Source organism: Ornithorhynchus anatinus, chromosome X5 (assembly GCF_004115215.2).
Source record: "Ornithorhynchus anatinus isolate Pmale09 chromosome X5, mOrnAna1.pri.v4, whole genome shotgun sequence".
NCBI lineage: Eukaryota > Metazoa > Chordata > Mammalia > Monotremata > Ornithorhynchidae > Ornithorhynchus > Ornithorhynchus anatinus.
Genome location: NC_041753.1, coordinates 17,512,412 through 17,526,375, shown reverse-complemented (window position 1 = coordinate 17,526,375; position 13,964 = coordinate 17,512,412). Strand labels below are relative to the sequence as shown.

Genomic DNA, 13,964 nt, shown 5'->3' with positions numbered 1-13,964 from the left:
AAGTAACGTTCACCAAATGTAACACTCTTAGGGTAGTGAGCAGATGAGCATTACTTATTAAGTGACTGGGCAGGATTTGAATAACACTACTGCTCCTGAGAAAAGAAATAAAATGTTTTTAAACAGTATGAATCATATCTTCTGTATTCCTTCTCAAAATTGTTTGCGAGTTTATGTTAAAAGCAACTTCAATGTACTACCCAACTCTTGATTAGAGCTAGACATCACTAACATGATATATGTGTAAGGAAGCATTGTGGCCTAGTGGAAAGAGCACAGGCCCAGGAGCCAAAGGACCTGGGTTCTAATTCTGGCTCTGCCACTTGTCTGTTGTGTAACCTCGGGCAAGTCACTTAACTTCTCCGTGCCTTAGTTTCCTCATCTGTAAAATGGGGATGAGATCCTACTCCTACTCAGATTGCGAACCGTGTGTATGTCAGGGACTGGGTCCAATATGACTATCTATCCCAGTGCCTAGTACAGTGCTTGGCGTATAATAAGCACTCAACAAGTACCGTAATAATAGCCATAATAATAATGGGTGTGTGGCTATGTGTAGATATATTTTTTAACCTTTCTTTTAGCTTTGTTACTAGCACCTTTCGTCACTATCCTCAGGGAAATGGCCAGTTTCTAGGTAAACAGCACCTGGAAATGGGTGGCTTTCTAAGTTCTAAGTCTAGAATCAGGTTTTTTCAAGACCACTGACCAAGCATATACACTGAGATTATTATTATTGTATAAACTGAGAGATTAACATCCTGCTTGACTGGAGGACCAATTTATTGCTCACTGGTACCCCTGAACCCCCACCCCCAAAGACCTGAACAGAAGTCTTCACAACATTGCTAAAATCTGCCCTTTCCTCTCCATCCAAACCACTATCACATTAATCCAAGCACTGATAACTGCATGAGCCTTCTTGCTGACCTCCCTGCCTCCTGTCTCTCTCCACTCCAGTCCAGACTTCACTCTGCTGCCCGGGTCATTTTTCTACTAAACCATTCGGGCCATGTTTCCCCACTCCTCAAGAGCCTCGAGTGGTTGCCCATCCACCTCTCCATCAAACAGAAATTCCTTACCACAGGCTTTAAAGCACTTCATCACCTTGCCCCCAACCCCCTCCCTCCCTGATCTCCTATTACAATCCAGCCCACACACTTCGCTCCTCTAAGGCCAGCCTACTCGCTGTGTCTCCATCTCGACTGTCTCACTCCTGACCACTTTCCCATGTCCCACCTCTGGCCTGGAAAGCCCTCGCTCTTCACATCTGACAGACGATCGCTCTCCCCACCTTCAAAGCCTCCAAGAGGCCTTCTCTAAGCCCCCATTCCCTCTTTCCCGCTCTCTTCTGCATCGCCCTTGCACTCGGATTTGCACCCTCATTCATCCCTCCCTCAACCCCACAGCATATCCATAATTATTTAAGCTCACTGTGGCCAGGGACCATACCTACCAATTTTGTTATAGTGTCCTCTCCCAAGCATTTAGTACAGTGCTCTGCCCACAGTAAGCTCTCAGTAAATACAATTAAGTTCCCCAATGTGCAAAATGAAGGGTGGGACTTGTGGCCTGGGAAATCTCCCTGTGTCCTCAAGGCATTTGGGTCACCTGTGCAACACTCCCAGTTGGTTGTTCGGGGCTGGTAAATGATTTTTCATAATTGATCATAATTGTGCCATTTGAACAATACAACAGAATTAGGAGACACGTTCCCTGCCCTCAACAGTTAAGCGCTTACTGTGTGCTAAGCACTGGGTAGGTATAGGATAATCAGGTTGGACCTAGGCCCTGTCCCATATGGAATTCGGTCTAATAGGGAGGGAGAACAGTAGTGGATCCCCATATTACAGATGAGGAAACTGATGCCCACAGAAGTTATGTGACATGTCCAAGTTTGCACAGCAGTTGAGTGGTGGAACTGGTATTAGGACCCAGATCCTCTGACTCTTAGGCTCGTGCTCTTTCCACTAGGCCATGCTGCTTCTCTCACTTACCCTCTCTTGTCCCAATCTGCCCCAGTTCACACTTTTTGTTTCTCTCAAGCTCACCTACTTGCTGTACCTCAATCTCACATCTTTCCCTTCCAACACCTGGTTCATGTCCTTCCTCCTGCCTGAAGCACCCTCCCCCTTAAAATCGGCCAGCCCCTAGCTCTTCCCATCTTCAATGCCCTTTGGAAATTTCACTTCATCCAGGGGACTGTCCTTGATTAAATTTTCTCCCCAAGTCAAAGTCTCTCAACTACCACCTCAGCACTTTCGCAGTCAATCAATGTCGAGTACCTAGAGTATCACTGTATCAAGCCCTTGGGAGAGTAAATTGAATTAGTACACATCGCCGCCACCCTTAAGGAACATATAATTAGCGGGGGAATCAGACACTAAAATCAATTACAGAGAAAGACAAAGGATCTACACATAGAGTTTTCAAGTGCTTAGGTGTCACAGAGGTACTGAAATGTAAAGTGTAGAAGCACCAGACCCTAGGCCTGGCAGTCGGAAGGACCTGAGTTCTAATCCCAGCTCTAGTCTCGGTTCCCTCATCTGTAAAATGGGGATTGAGACTGTGAGCCCCACGTGGGACATGGACTGTGTCCAACCTAATAATAATAAAATAATGTTGGTATTTGTTAAGCGCTTACTATGTGCCGAGCACTGTTCTAAGCACTGGGGTAGACATAGGGGAATCAGGTTGTCCCACGTGGGGCTCACAGTTTTCATCCCCATTTTACAGATGAGGGAACTGAGGCGCAGAGAAGTTAAGTGACTTGCCCACAGTCACACAGCCGACAAGTGGCAGAGCTGGGATTCGAACTCATGAGCCCTGACTCCAAAGCCCATGCTCTTTCCACTGAGCCACGCTGCTTCTCCTGATTACCTTGTATCTACCCCAGCACTTAGAACAGTACCTGACACATACTAAGTGCTTAACAAATACCATTTTTTAAAAAAGGGATTTGATGAAGGAGAATAATAATAATAATAATGTTGGTATTTAAGTGCTTACTATGTGCAGAGCACTGTTCTATGCGCTGGGGTAGTTACAGGGTAATCAGGTTGTCCCACGTGAGGCTCACAGTGTTAATCCCCACTTTACAGATGAGGTAACTGAGTCACAGAGAAGTTAAGTGACTTGCCCACGGTCACACAGCTGACAAGTGGCAGAGCTCATGACCTCTGACTCCCAAGCCACTGCTCTTTCCACTGAGCCACGGAGAAGTAGTGTTGCAGAGCAGAAGAGAGGGCAGATACAGAGCAATTTAAGATGAATTTGATGTGCACAAAGTTGGCCCGGTACCTGGATTTCTACCAATAGTGCTCCACGGCCTGAACCCGGGAGCAGATGAAACATACTGTGGAGGTGATCCAGGGTTGGAGTTGGTGATATGAGGTTGACGGGAGGACAGGCAGATGAGGGAAGCAGCATAGCTTAGTGGAAAAAGCTCAGGACTGAGGGTCAGGAAACTTGGGTTCTAATCTGGTTCCTCCAATTGCCTGCAGTGTGACCTTGAACAAGTCACTTAACTTTTCTGCACCTCAATTCCACCATCTGTAAAATGTGGATAAATGTGGATAAAATGCTTGACAGACTACCACAGCACTCATGACCATATTCGTAATTTATTTATATATTTATATTAATGCCTGTCTCCCCCTCTAGACCGTAAACTCGTTGTAGGCAGGGAATGTGTCTGTTATACTGTACTCTCCCAAGTGCTTAGTACAGTGCTCGGCACATGGTAAGTACTGAATAAATACGACTGACTGATTGATTCCACCATAGGCTGAATCTTAATTGGGGTTTGGGAGGGGAGGATGGAGGAGGGGGATAGTGCAAAGAGTGGGAATGGATGTGAGTGGGCTGAGGGGTCCGATGCTGGGGATGAGTGGTTTGGTGTCGGGGAGGAGAGGAAGGCAGGGGTGCGGTGATGATGAGGATGGTATTATGGGAAGCAGCGTGGCTCAGTGGAAAGCGCATGGGCTTGGGAGTCAGAGGTCATGGGTTCAAACTCCAGCTCTGCCACTTGTCAGCTGTGTGACTGTGGGCAAGTCACTTCACTTCTCTGTGCCTCAGTTCCCTCATCTGTAAAACAGGGATGAAGACTGTGAGCCTCACGAGGGCCAATCTGATTACCCTCTATCTACCCCAGTGCTTAGAACAGTGCTCGGCACATGGTAAGCGCTTAACAAATACCAATATTATTATTAAGTGCTTACTATGTGCCAAGCACAGTTCTAAGCACTGGGGTGGATACAAGCTAATCGGGCTGTCCCACGTGGGACTCACAGTCTTTTATCCCCATTTTACAGGTGAGGGAACTGAGGCCCAGAGAAGTGAAGGCCACACAGCAGACAAGCGGCGGAGATGGAATTAGAACCCACGACTTTCTACCTCCCAGGCCCTGGCTCTCTCCAATAGGCCATGCTGCTTCTCTGGTGGGCAGAGGGAGGGGGGAGGAGGCCGTCACTTTCCACTCCTTGATCCTGCGAAACTGCAGCTTTGGACCACCCTCTGCCCTTTATGCACTCGCAATCAACCACAGTCTTTCTGTACATTTTCACTTATATTCCCTACCGTGAAAATAATGAGTCACCCACATATAGATCTTTCCATTCTCCTCTTCTTCCGATCTGTAATGTATTTTGCATCTGCCTCACCTACTAGTCTGTAAACTTCCTTGAGGGCAGGGATCATGTCTTCTATCTCTATTTCTCCAAAGTACTTAGACAGTGCTCTTCACACTAAGTGCTTAACAAATACTCTTGATTGATTCTCCTGAGGCTCAGATCAAGGTACTTGCCTAGGCCTGCCTGTCTAATCCTTGTTTCTTCAATTTAGGAGTTCCCAGAATGGATAAGATGAGGAGTGATTGTGTCTGCCTGGCTTTCTTCAAGGAATAATTGCTGCTCTGACACGGGCACAAAAACTTTCCCTTGACTCATTCTCCAGAACAAGGACGTGATACTCTTTATCCACTCTCACTAAATCAAAACTCAATTTCTAATAGTGATCAGAATAGAAACTGATGTCCTGTCCCTGAATTTACATCCCTATTTAGGAGATGAAGCAGTTCCTCTTCCTCTTACCTGGCATTTCTGAGGCACTGGAGCTCAGGGACAGGAGGACAGAGGCTTGGTTGGGGTAGGTGAGGAAGGATTATAATCAAAGGCACTCCAAGAGGAAATGTGTTCAGAATATCTTGGCCTGGAGGCAGGAACGGGATTAAATGATCTCTCGAAGGGCCTTCCAGCTCTATGACAAAATTTTAAAATAATAGCTTCTCAGGAATCCTGACCTCCTGGTTCCTTGTCCATGTCCAATACTGGGCATGAGGAGTGGAAGGGGAATACCGCGGAGGGCTCTTAGTGACACTTAATCAGCCTGGCGCGCGAGGCCTCAATGAACACACCACGTATCTCCTGGTTCCAACCCAAGAACTGTGGGCCCCTTCTTTCATATTCCTGAGAGGAGGAAGGCCACCGATAAAGAAGAACTGCATCCCCTGCACCAGGTGCAGAACAGCCCAACTCCAGGAATGTAGTCCTTATCTCACAGACCAAGGACAGACCCAAAGTCCGGACTATGGGAAAATGCTGAACTTGGTCTGGCGGATATTTCCCAAAGCGATAATGTGCCCATAGCCCCCCTCCCTCTATTGTTGTGCTTGAAATCATCACAGTTTATGAGATGTGCCATTTCCCCCTTGCTATGGAGATGTCGCCATGAGTGATAATGCCATAGGTCTGTCGTGCTCCTTGCGGTCACCCAGGGCAGCTGTTGTCCTGTGTTGATTGGGGTGTGAGTATGCTTCTGCATTAGAGTCACTTACACCGTATGGTTGGTCCTCCTATTAACCTATCCTTGCACTTGCAGGCGGAAAGGCCCTTCCCCAAAGTGCAGACAGGAAAACAGAGATGAGCCCTAGGGCACAAACTCATTAACGCAGAGCGGACAGTATGGCAGGGTGGGATGCTCACACGATGGCTTTTTCAGTTCCACTCGCACACACGGACAGGATCTCACAGACAGTTGCCTCATGTTCGGAAACAACACAGGTACACACATAAGGTGAACCGAAATAGGACATCCGGCGGCAGAGAAAGCAAAACAAACCTTTTACAATCACAGAGAAACATCCTCTTAAATAATAATGTTGAAATGGATGGTTGGGAGAAAACTCCAGAAGACAGACCAGCCTGGTGTGTGATGATCAGGAAAGGAGTTACTCTTCATCAGCAGAAACTTGGAGAAAAATCAGGATTATTATTATTATCAGGGTATTTGTTAAGTGTCTGCTATGCGTCAAGCACTATTCTAAGAGCTGGGGTAGATACAAAGTCATCAGGTTGTCCCACGTGGGGTGCACAGTCTTAATCTCCATTTTACAGATGAGGTAACTGAGCCACAGAGAAGTTAAGCGGCTTGCCCAAGGTTACACAGCAGACAAGTGTGGAGCTGGGATTATAAGCAATACCCAAGCCTGTGCTCTTTCAGCTAAGCCACCCTGCAGTGACAGAAAGGACTTTTTACCCGTGCCCAGAATGGAATTAATTTTTAATTGACCTAGGTCTTTTATCTGTATCCATGGATAGAACATTCTGTCCAGTTGCATCATTTTAAAATCAATAAATATTGATAGGGGATTACCAAAATTGTAGTGTCTCTTCTGCAATCTGTTTAACTAGGCGCAGGGAGATGGACAAGATGATCTTTCCTGGATTCCCTCCCTCTGGGATTCTTTAAATGGTATTTTTTAAGATCTTACTACATGCCAGGCACTGCACTAAGCGCTGCAGTAGATACAAGCTAATTAGGTTGCACACAGTCCATATCTCACACGGGGCTCACAACCTTAACCCCTATTTTACAGAGGGGGTAACTGAGGTGCAGAAAAAGAAAGTGACCTGCCCAAGGTCACACAGCAGAAAAGTGGCAGAGCTGGGATTAGAAACCAGGTCCTTCTGACTCCCAGGCCCGGGATTTATCTACTACCTACTATATAAACTATATATATATTATTGATATTGTTTTTGTCTGTCTCCTCTGATTAGACTGTAAGCCCATCAATGGGCAGGGACTGTCTTTGTTGCCGATTTCTACATTCCAAGCGCTTAGTACAGTGCTCTGCACATAGTAAGCGCTCAATAAATACTATTGAATGAATGAACTAACTCTCTTCCCCTCTGCAAAGCCCTACTGAGAGCTCACCTCCTCCAGGAGGCCTTCCCAGACTGAGCTCCCCCTTTCCCTCTGCTCTCCCCGCCTTCCCCTCCTCTCAGCACTGTGCTCATTTGTATATATCATTTATTACCCTATGTATTTTGTTAATGAGGTGTACATCTCCTTGATTCTATTTATCTCGATGATGTGGTCTTGTTTTGTCCTGTTTTGCTTTGCTGTCTCCCCTGTTTAGACCGTGAGCCCGTCACTGGGCAGGGATGGTCAATATCTGTTGCCGAATTGCCCATTCCAAGCGCTTCCTACAGTGCTCTGTCCATAGTAAGCGCTCAATAAATACTATTGAATGAACGAATGAATACTAGGCCACGCTGCTTCTCAAGAGCTCTTGAGTAGTTCAGTTCCGGGATTTAGAGAGAAGACCCCTAGGTTGGAATGTCTGATGACACAACCTGGCACATAACGATGCCAAAAGGGGTCACGACTGGATGGCGACCAAAATGAGTCTGCAGTCAAAGTGGGGCCCAAACAAGAAGGACCACAACGGGAAGCAGTGTGGCCTAGTGAAAAGGGCACTGGCCTGGGAGTCAGAGGACCCGAGTGCTAATTCCAGCTCTGCCACTCATCTGCTGTGTGACCTTGGGCAAGACACTTAACTTCTCTGGGCCTCAGTTAACTCACCTGGAAAATGTGAGCCTCACGTAAGACAGGGGCTCTGTCCAACCCGATTGCATGGCTCAGTGGTAAGAGCCCGGGCTTGGGAGTCAGAAGTGATGGGTTCGAATCCCGGCTCTGCCACTTGTCAGCTGTGTGACTGTGGGCAAGTCACTTCACTTCTCTGTGCCTCAGTAACCTCATCTGTAAAATGGGGATTCAGACTGTGAGCCTCGTGGGGCAACCTGATGACCCTCTATCTCCCCCAGCGCTTAGAACAGCGCTCTGCACATGGTAAGCGCTTAACAAATACCAACATTATTATTACCCCCATCCTTAATAATAATAGCGGTACTTAAGTGCTTCCTATTGGCCAGGCGGTGAAATAAGCGCTGGGGTAGTTTCAAGCTATCGGGTTGGACCCAGTCCCTGACCTACCCGGGGCTCACAGTCTTTAATTCCCATTTTTCAGATGAGGGAACCGAGGCACAGAGAGGTGAAGCGACTTACCCGAGGTCACACAGCACACACGCGGCAGATCGGGGATTGGAACCCAGCCCCTCTGGCTGCCGGATCCGTGCTCTTCCCACGGGGCCATGTTGCTGACGCGTAGTAACTGCTTAACGAACACCATGAAGAAGAAAGAGAGAGGAAGGAAAAACAAGGATCAGTTCCCAATCCCCAAACGCTTTGCGAAATGGAGTAGCGTCTGCCGCCGCTGGGAACTACAAGTCCAGAGATGCTCCGCAGCAACAACTTCCGGCCCTTCACCCGCCATTCGCCTTGAATTTAAAGGAGCCGCCGGGGGGCGCTTCCGGTTGTGGGCGGAGTCAGCTCCCCTCTCTTCGCTATTCAAGATGGCGGCGGGCGGTCTGTTCGGCGGCCTTTTGAGGCGGTCGGTCCCCGTGGTCCTTGGCCGGTCCCGGAGGGCTTTGTGGGGGCTGTCCAGGTAACCTGGGGCCGGAGTTAGGGGCCCCGGGAGCTCGCCTACCCGCCCAGCATTCTCTTAGGAGAAGCAGCGTGGCGTGGTGGCAGGAGCCCGGGCCTGGGAGGCGGAAGGTCATGGCGCAAGTCACTTCATTTTCCTCATAATAATGATTTTGGTATTTGTTAAGCGCTTACTCTGTGCAGAGCACTGTTCTAAGCGCTGGGGTAAATACAAGGTAAGGTTGCCCCACGTGAGGCTCGCAGTCTTCATCCCCATTTTATAGATGAGGGAACTGAGGCATAGAATAATGATGATGGTATTTATTAAGCGCTTCCTATGTGCAGAGCACTGTTCCAAGCGCTGGAGGAGATACAGGGTCATCAGGTTGGCCCACGTGAGACTCACAGTTAATCCCCATTTTCCAGAGGAGGGAACTGAGGTCCAGAGAAGTGAAGTGGCTCGCCCACAGTCACATAGCTGACAAGGGGCAGAGCCGGGATTCGAACCCATGACCTCTGACTCCTAAGCCCGGGCTCTTTCCACTGAGCCACGCTGCTCCTCATCTGTGAAATGGGGACAGAGACTGTGAGCCCCACGTGGGACAGGGGCCGTGTGTGTCCAGCCCGATTAGCCCGGGTCCACCCCAGCACCTACGTACGGATCTGGAATTTTTTTTTTAATGTCCGTTTTATTGGTATTGTACTCCCCCGATCGCTTAGCACAGTGCGCCGCACACAGAAAGTGCTCAGATACGTTTGACTGACTGTTGCCGTGCTGTGGTGTATAATAATACTAATTGTGGTATCAGCTAAGCGATCCGTGCCAGGCACTTTTCCAAAATCTGGGGTCCATACAAGATGATCCAATGGTATACAATCCCTGGCCCACCAGGGACTCACAGCCTGAATGGCGGGGGGGAGGACCAGTATTAGAATTCCCATTTTACAGATGAGGAAGCATGCGTAGAGAAGTTAAATGATTTGGCCAGGGTCATACAGCTGACAAGTACTGGGGCTTGGATTAGAACATAGGTCCCTGATTCCCAAGCCCCTGCGCTTCCCACCGGGCCACCCTGCTTCTCTGTATCCCCAGTTTATAGAGGAAGTATAGAGAAAGTCACCAGCCAAGTAGAGCTGCCATACAGTTGGAAGATGACCCTGTCATCGGAGAGGCTGCATCCATAGGTGTGAATGTCTTGGCGAGAAAATACTTTGCACACTCTGTCCGTGAAAATACCGTAATGTAGCAGGTCTTTGCCCGGGTTGCCAACTGCTGAACACGATTTCTCAGCAAGGGTGGTCGTTTCAGGGGTCAGCACAACGTCACCAGGTTTCTGCTTCTGGCCGATTTGAAGGCCTGATCCCCGGGTCAGCTACTGCTCAGTTGAGGAAAGCCCTCTCTCAAACAAAAATGCTACCAGATCCCAACCACCCCCTTTTCTCCCTTCTCTACCTTGCCCCATCATACACCATCCCAAGACAACTCCCACCCCTCAAAATCAAGACTTGACACCTAGTTTTTAATGATTTGTTTTCTCTCTCTGGAGGGGTAAATGTATTTACCTCCCATTATTGAGGACTTACTATGTGCAGAACGCTGTACTAAGCATTTGGGAAAGTACAATAAAGCTGGTGGAGACACTAATAATAAATGCATGCTATGTAGCAATCACTGTTGTAAGCACTGGGGAAGATTCAGGTTCATCACTTTGGACATAGTCCCTGTCTCACATGGGGCTAACAGTCTCAGTAATCAACCATTTACTGAGCACTTAATATGTGCAGAGCACTATTCTAAGTGCTTGGAAGAGTACAGTTTATCAGAGTTGGTAGATAAGTTCCCCGTCCACAGGAGCTTATAGCCTAGAGGACTGTAAGAAAGAGAGACCAGGATCTTACACTCTAGTGGGGGAGACAAGTATCAAAATACATTTCAGGTAAGGGAAATGGGGACAGAGCTCAAGAAATTGTAGAATCACTATTTGTGAAATTTCCAGTGACTAAAAGGAATGGGACATATAACAACAGGAAGAAAGACTAAGAATCGTGTATGGCCTATAGTGAGGAGAAACAGTGAGAAACCCACCATAAAGCAGATTGGGATCTGTGGAATCCATGGGTCAGTCCTGTGAAAGGAAACAATATACACATTTTTTGGTGGCAACACAGTGAAGCACAGAACAAACTATTTGGCTGAAATAGCAAAGGTGTTCTACCACCACAGCAAAGCAACAGTAAGCTGGGGAGTAGGGAAGGTGTCGTCTACCTCTCGTACTGTGCTCTCCTGACACTTGGTAAAGTGCTCTGCACACAGGAAGTGGTCAATAAATGCCATCGATTGCCTGATAATTGTCAACTGTTGCTAAATTCCCAGGGAGTAACCTTGGTCAAAAAGCGTAGAGTTTGTTTTTCACGAGTTATCCCTAGTTTGTCCCTTTACCCAGGGAATGTTCATTTGTTTATCACCTCTCCTGACTTTCTTATTTTGTAGCTTTCTAACTTAGATTATGACCTTGCACTCTCAGGACAAGTTCTCGGTTTTGGGTTACTGAACTTTACTTTTTTCTCTGGCCTCTGGCTCTTTTTGGTTTCTCAGACTTTTTTTGGCATTTTAGCCAGAATTATAAAAATTCTCCTTTCCCAGTTTTGCGCCAGTGAAGGAATAGTGGAGTCATCATGCCTTAGGGTTTGGCCACCTCTTTAATCTTTACAGTGTTATTCCTTTCTTTCCTGCAGGACTTTTTATGGTCTAGGGGTGTCCTCATTCCAATATTTCCGATCCTTCCTCTCTTAACATTTTCATTTCCCAGCTGCTCTTCTCTTTCTTCTATCTTCTCTCCTTTGAGTCTGGATGTCATGATAATCTCTGCCTTAATGATGATAATAATAATATAATGGTATTTGTTACCTCCTTCTAGACTGTGAGCCCGTTGGTGGATAGGGATCATCTCTGTCTCTTGCCAAATTGTACTTTCCAAGCACTTGGTACAGTGCTTTGCACACAGTAAGTACTCAATAAATATGATAGAATGAATGAATTTGTTAAGCACTTATTCTATGCCAAGCACTGTACTACTTGCTGGGGTAAATACAGGATAATCAGGTCCCATACAGGGCTCATAGGCTAAGTAGGAGGGATTATAGGTATTGAATCCCCTTTTTGCAGGTGAGGGAATTGAGGAATACCAACTCTTTTACGTTGTCCTTTCCCAAGTGCTTAATATAGTGCCCTGCCCACAGTAAGCACTCAACAAATGCCATCGATTGACAGTTGAATCCTACCAGGGACATAAGTCGGGGGGAGGATGGGGGAGTGGCAGAGTTGGAGTAGAGTTCCAAAAACAATCTCAGAATTAAATGGTCATTATTTTGAAGGACAGTGGCCGTGATGTTAATTTTGTTTGGTTCTGATGGACTTGTAGAAAAGAAAGAGAGCCGCCTGTGATGGAAGCAGCAGAAGAGGTAAAGGAAGAGCCCACCCTGGCATGCCCCCCGCCTCCGAGCCGCAAATACCTCCCGCCCGAGGATCTCGAGAGTCGTCTTGAGTCTCTTGTTAAGGAAGTCTTTGGGGCATCCCTTCCCGCAGACTGGCGAAAAGCCACACTGGAAAAGAGTCAACTGAAGTTTCATCTGCTAGCCCAGCTAGCTGAAGAATTGGGCCACGTGGTGCCCAACTCCAGGCTTCACCAGATGAACAGCGCCCAGGACGTTCTCGCTTTTTATAGCATTCCTGTCCAGGACCAATCGAAGTTTGATGAGCTTTGTTCCAGTGAGCTCCCTGCCAACCTGAAAATCACTTGGGAATACTGAGCTGCCTAGAGGAAGCGGCACCTTCCCCGAAGGTTTTTTGGCAAAAGATCCACCCTCGAGTCTGTATTTAAGTGTGCTGTTTTTTTCTAAAATGGGGTGACTTTTCTTTGGACACCAGGGCATCTTGGTCCCATTGGGTAGTGCTAAATCTGAAGCAGTGCCAACTTTACGTAAAGGATTAGCAAGTACAAAGTGTAGGCTGAGCAAGATTGTCTGAAGATTTGAGAAGCAATGAAAAAAAGGCAAATAAAACTGTAATCCTTAGAAAATGACAATATAATTCATTCATTTCTTCCAGGATTTGGTGAAAAGGAATGAAATTCTATTCCAGATTTGGTTCTCTGGAAGTCAAATGATCAGAATCCTGAAATGCATGTTTTTTTAAAAATAAACTCACTATTAAATAAAATAAATCACCAAGAATATTTAACATGCATTTAGTGTCTGCCTATTCTTTTTTGAAGTATCGAGTGTTGGAGATCCCCAAGAGTTAAGTACAGTGACTACATGACCAGAGAATGCACCCATTTTGATCAGATCACATTGAATGAGCCTGAACAAAGAGAAATGGTAGAAGCAAAGGGCAAGTCCATCTCTAACCATTAGACTGTGAGCCTCTTGGGGGCTCTTAGAACAGTGCTCTCCCCCTCTGGACTAAGCTCATTGTGGGCAGGGAATGGGTCTACCAACTCTGTTATATTGTACTCTCCTAAGGGCTTAGTACAGTGCTTTGCATACAGTGAGTGCTTAATAAATACAATCGATTGTTTTGCACTCAAATACAAGTGTTTGATTAAACTCACCAACTCTAACAGTACTCAATGATGAGCTTCTAGCCAGCCATCTCATCGTCAAATTGTCCACGCCCTCCCTCCAAATCCTCATGATCTCTCAGCTCTACACCTTGTCCAAATAAAGGGGACTGATGAAGTGGAAACCTGTCTTCCTTGCAAATCTTAATTCCCTTTTGCACACACAAAATTTAGAACTTTGCTCAGGGTGAGCAAAATATTGGGTATCAGACCAAAGGGCAAAAATGAAAGCAAAAATGCAAAAATAAAAGGAATAGATCTATCAATATATGCATGACTGCTAAGGTGGATGGTAGGAAAACATCCAAGAAAGGGATTATTTGGGGAATGCCTTCTGGAGGAGAAAATAACGGTATTTCTTAAGTGCTTACTATGTGCCAAGCACTGTTCTAAGCGCTGGGGTAATCAGGTTCCACATGGGGCTCACAGTCTTAATCCCCATTTTACAGATGAGGTAACTGAGCCACAGAGAAGTTAAGTGACTGGCCCAAAGTCACACAGCTGATAAATGGCGGGGCTGGGATTACAACCCATGACCTGTGACTCCCAAACCCTTGCTCTTTCCATTAAGCCACACTG

The 13,964-nt window shown here is 46.8% G+C and overlaps 1 protein-coding gene and 1 long non-coding RNA gene across 2 annotated transcripts; one reads left to right on the top strand and one right to left on the bottom strand.

The window, feature by feature from the left end:
- Window positions 1-6,016: 6,016 nt before the first annotated feature.
- Window positions 6,017-8,386, bottom strand: LOC103164980. Its single transcript, XR_484403.2, has 2 exons — window positions 8,347-8,386; window positions 6,017-6,246 (listed from the first exon to the last, which is right to left on the bottom strand). It is a non-coding gene; the product is annotated as an uncharacterized LOC103164980 (long non-coding RNA).
- A 67-nt stretch (window positions 8,387-8,453) lies between these two features.
- Window positions 8,454-13,009, top strand: MRPL50 (mitochondrial ribosomal protein L50). The gene is made up of 2 exons (XM_001521410.4): window positions 8,454-8,785; window positions 12,186-13,009. Exons 1-2 carry the CDS (start codon window positions 8,469-8,471, stop codon window positions 12,571-12,573), a joined length of 705 nt encoding a protein of 234 aa, XP_001521460.2. The 5' UTR covers window positions 8,454-8,468; the 3' UTR covers window positions 12,574-13,009.
- The last annotated feature ends 955 nt before the right edge of the window (window positions 13,010-13,964 follow it).

Bases quoted from the DNA above. Each gene is read 5' to 3' on its own strand.
- MRPL50 (XM_001521410.4), top strand. From the start codon at position 8,469: ATGAAGAAGAAAGAGAGAGGAAGGAAAAACAAGGATCAGTTCCCAATC. The intron at 8,786-12,185 runs GTAACCTGGGGC...ATGGACTTGTAG, and splicing joins GCTTTGTGGGGGCTGTCCAG to AAAAGAAAGAGAGCCGCCTG.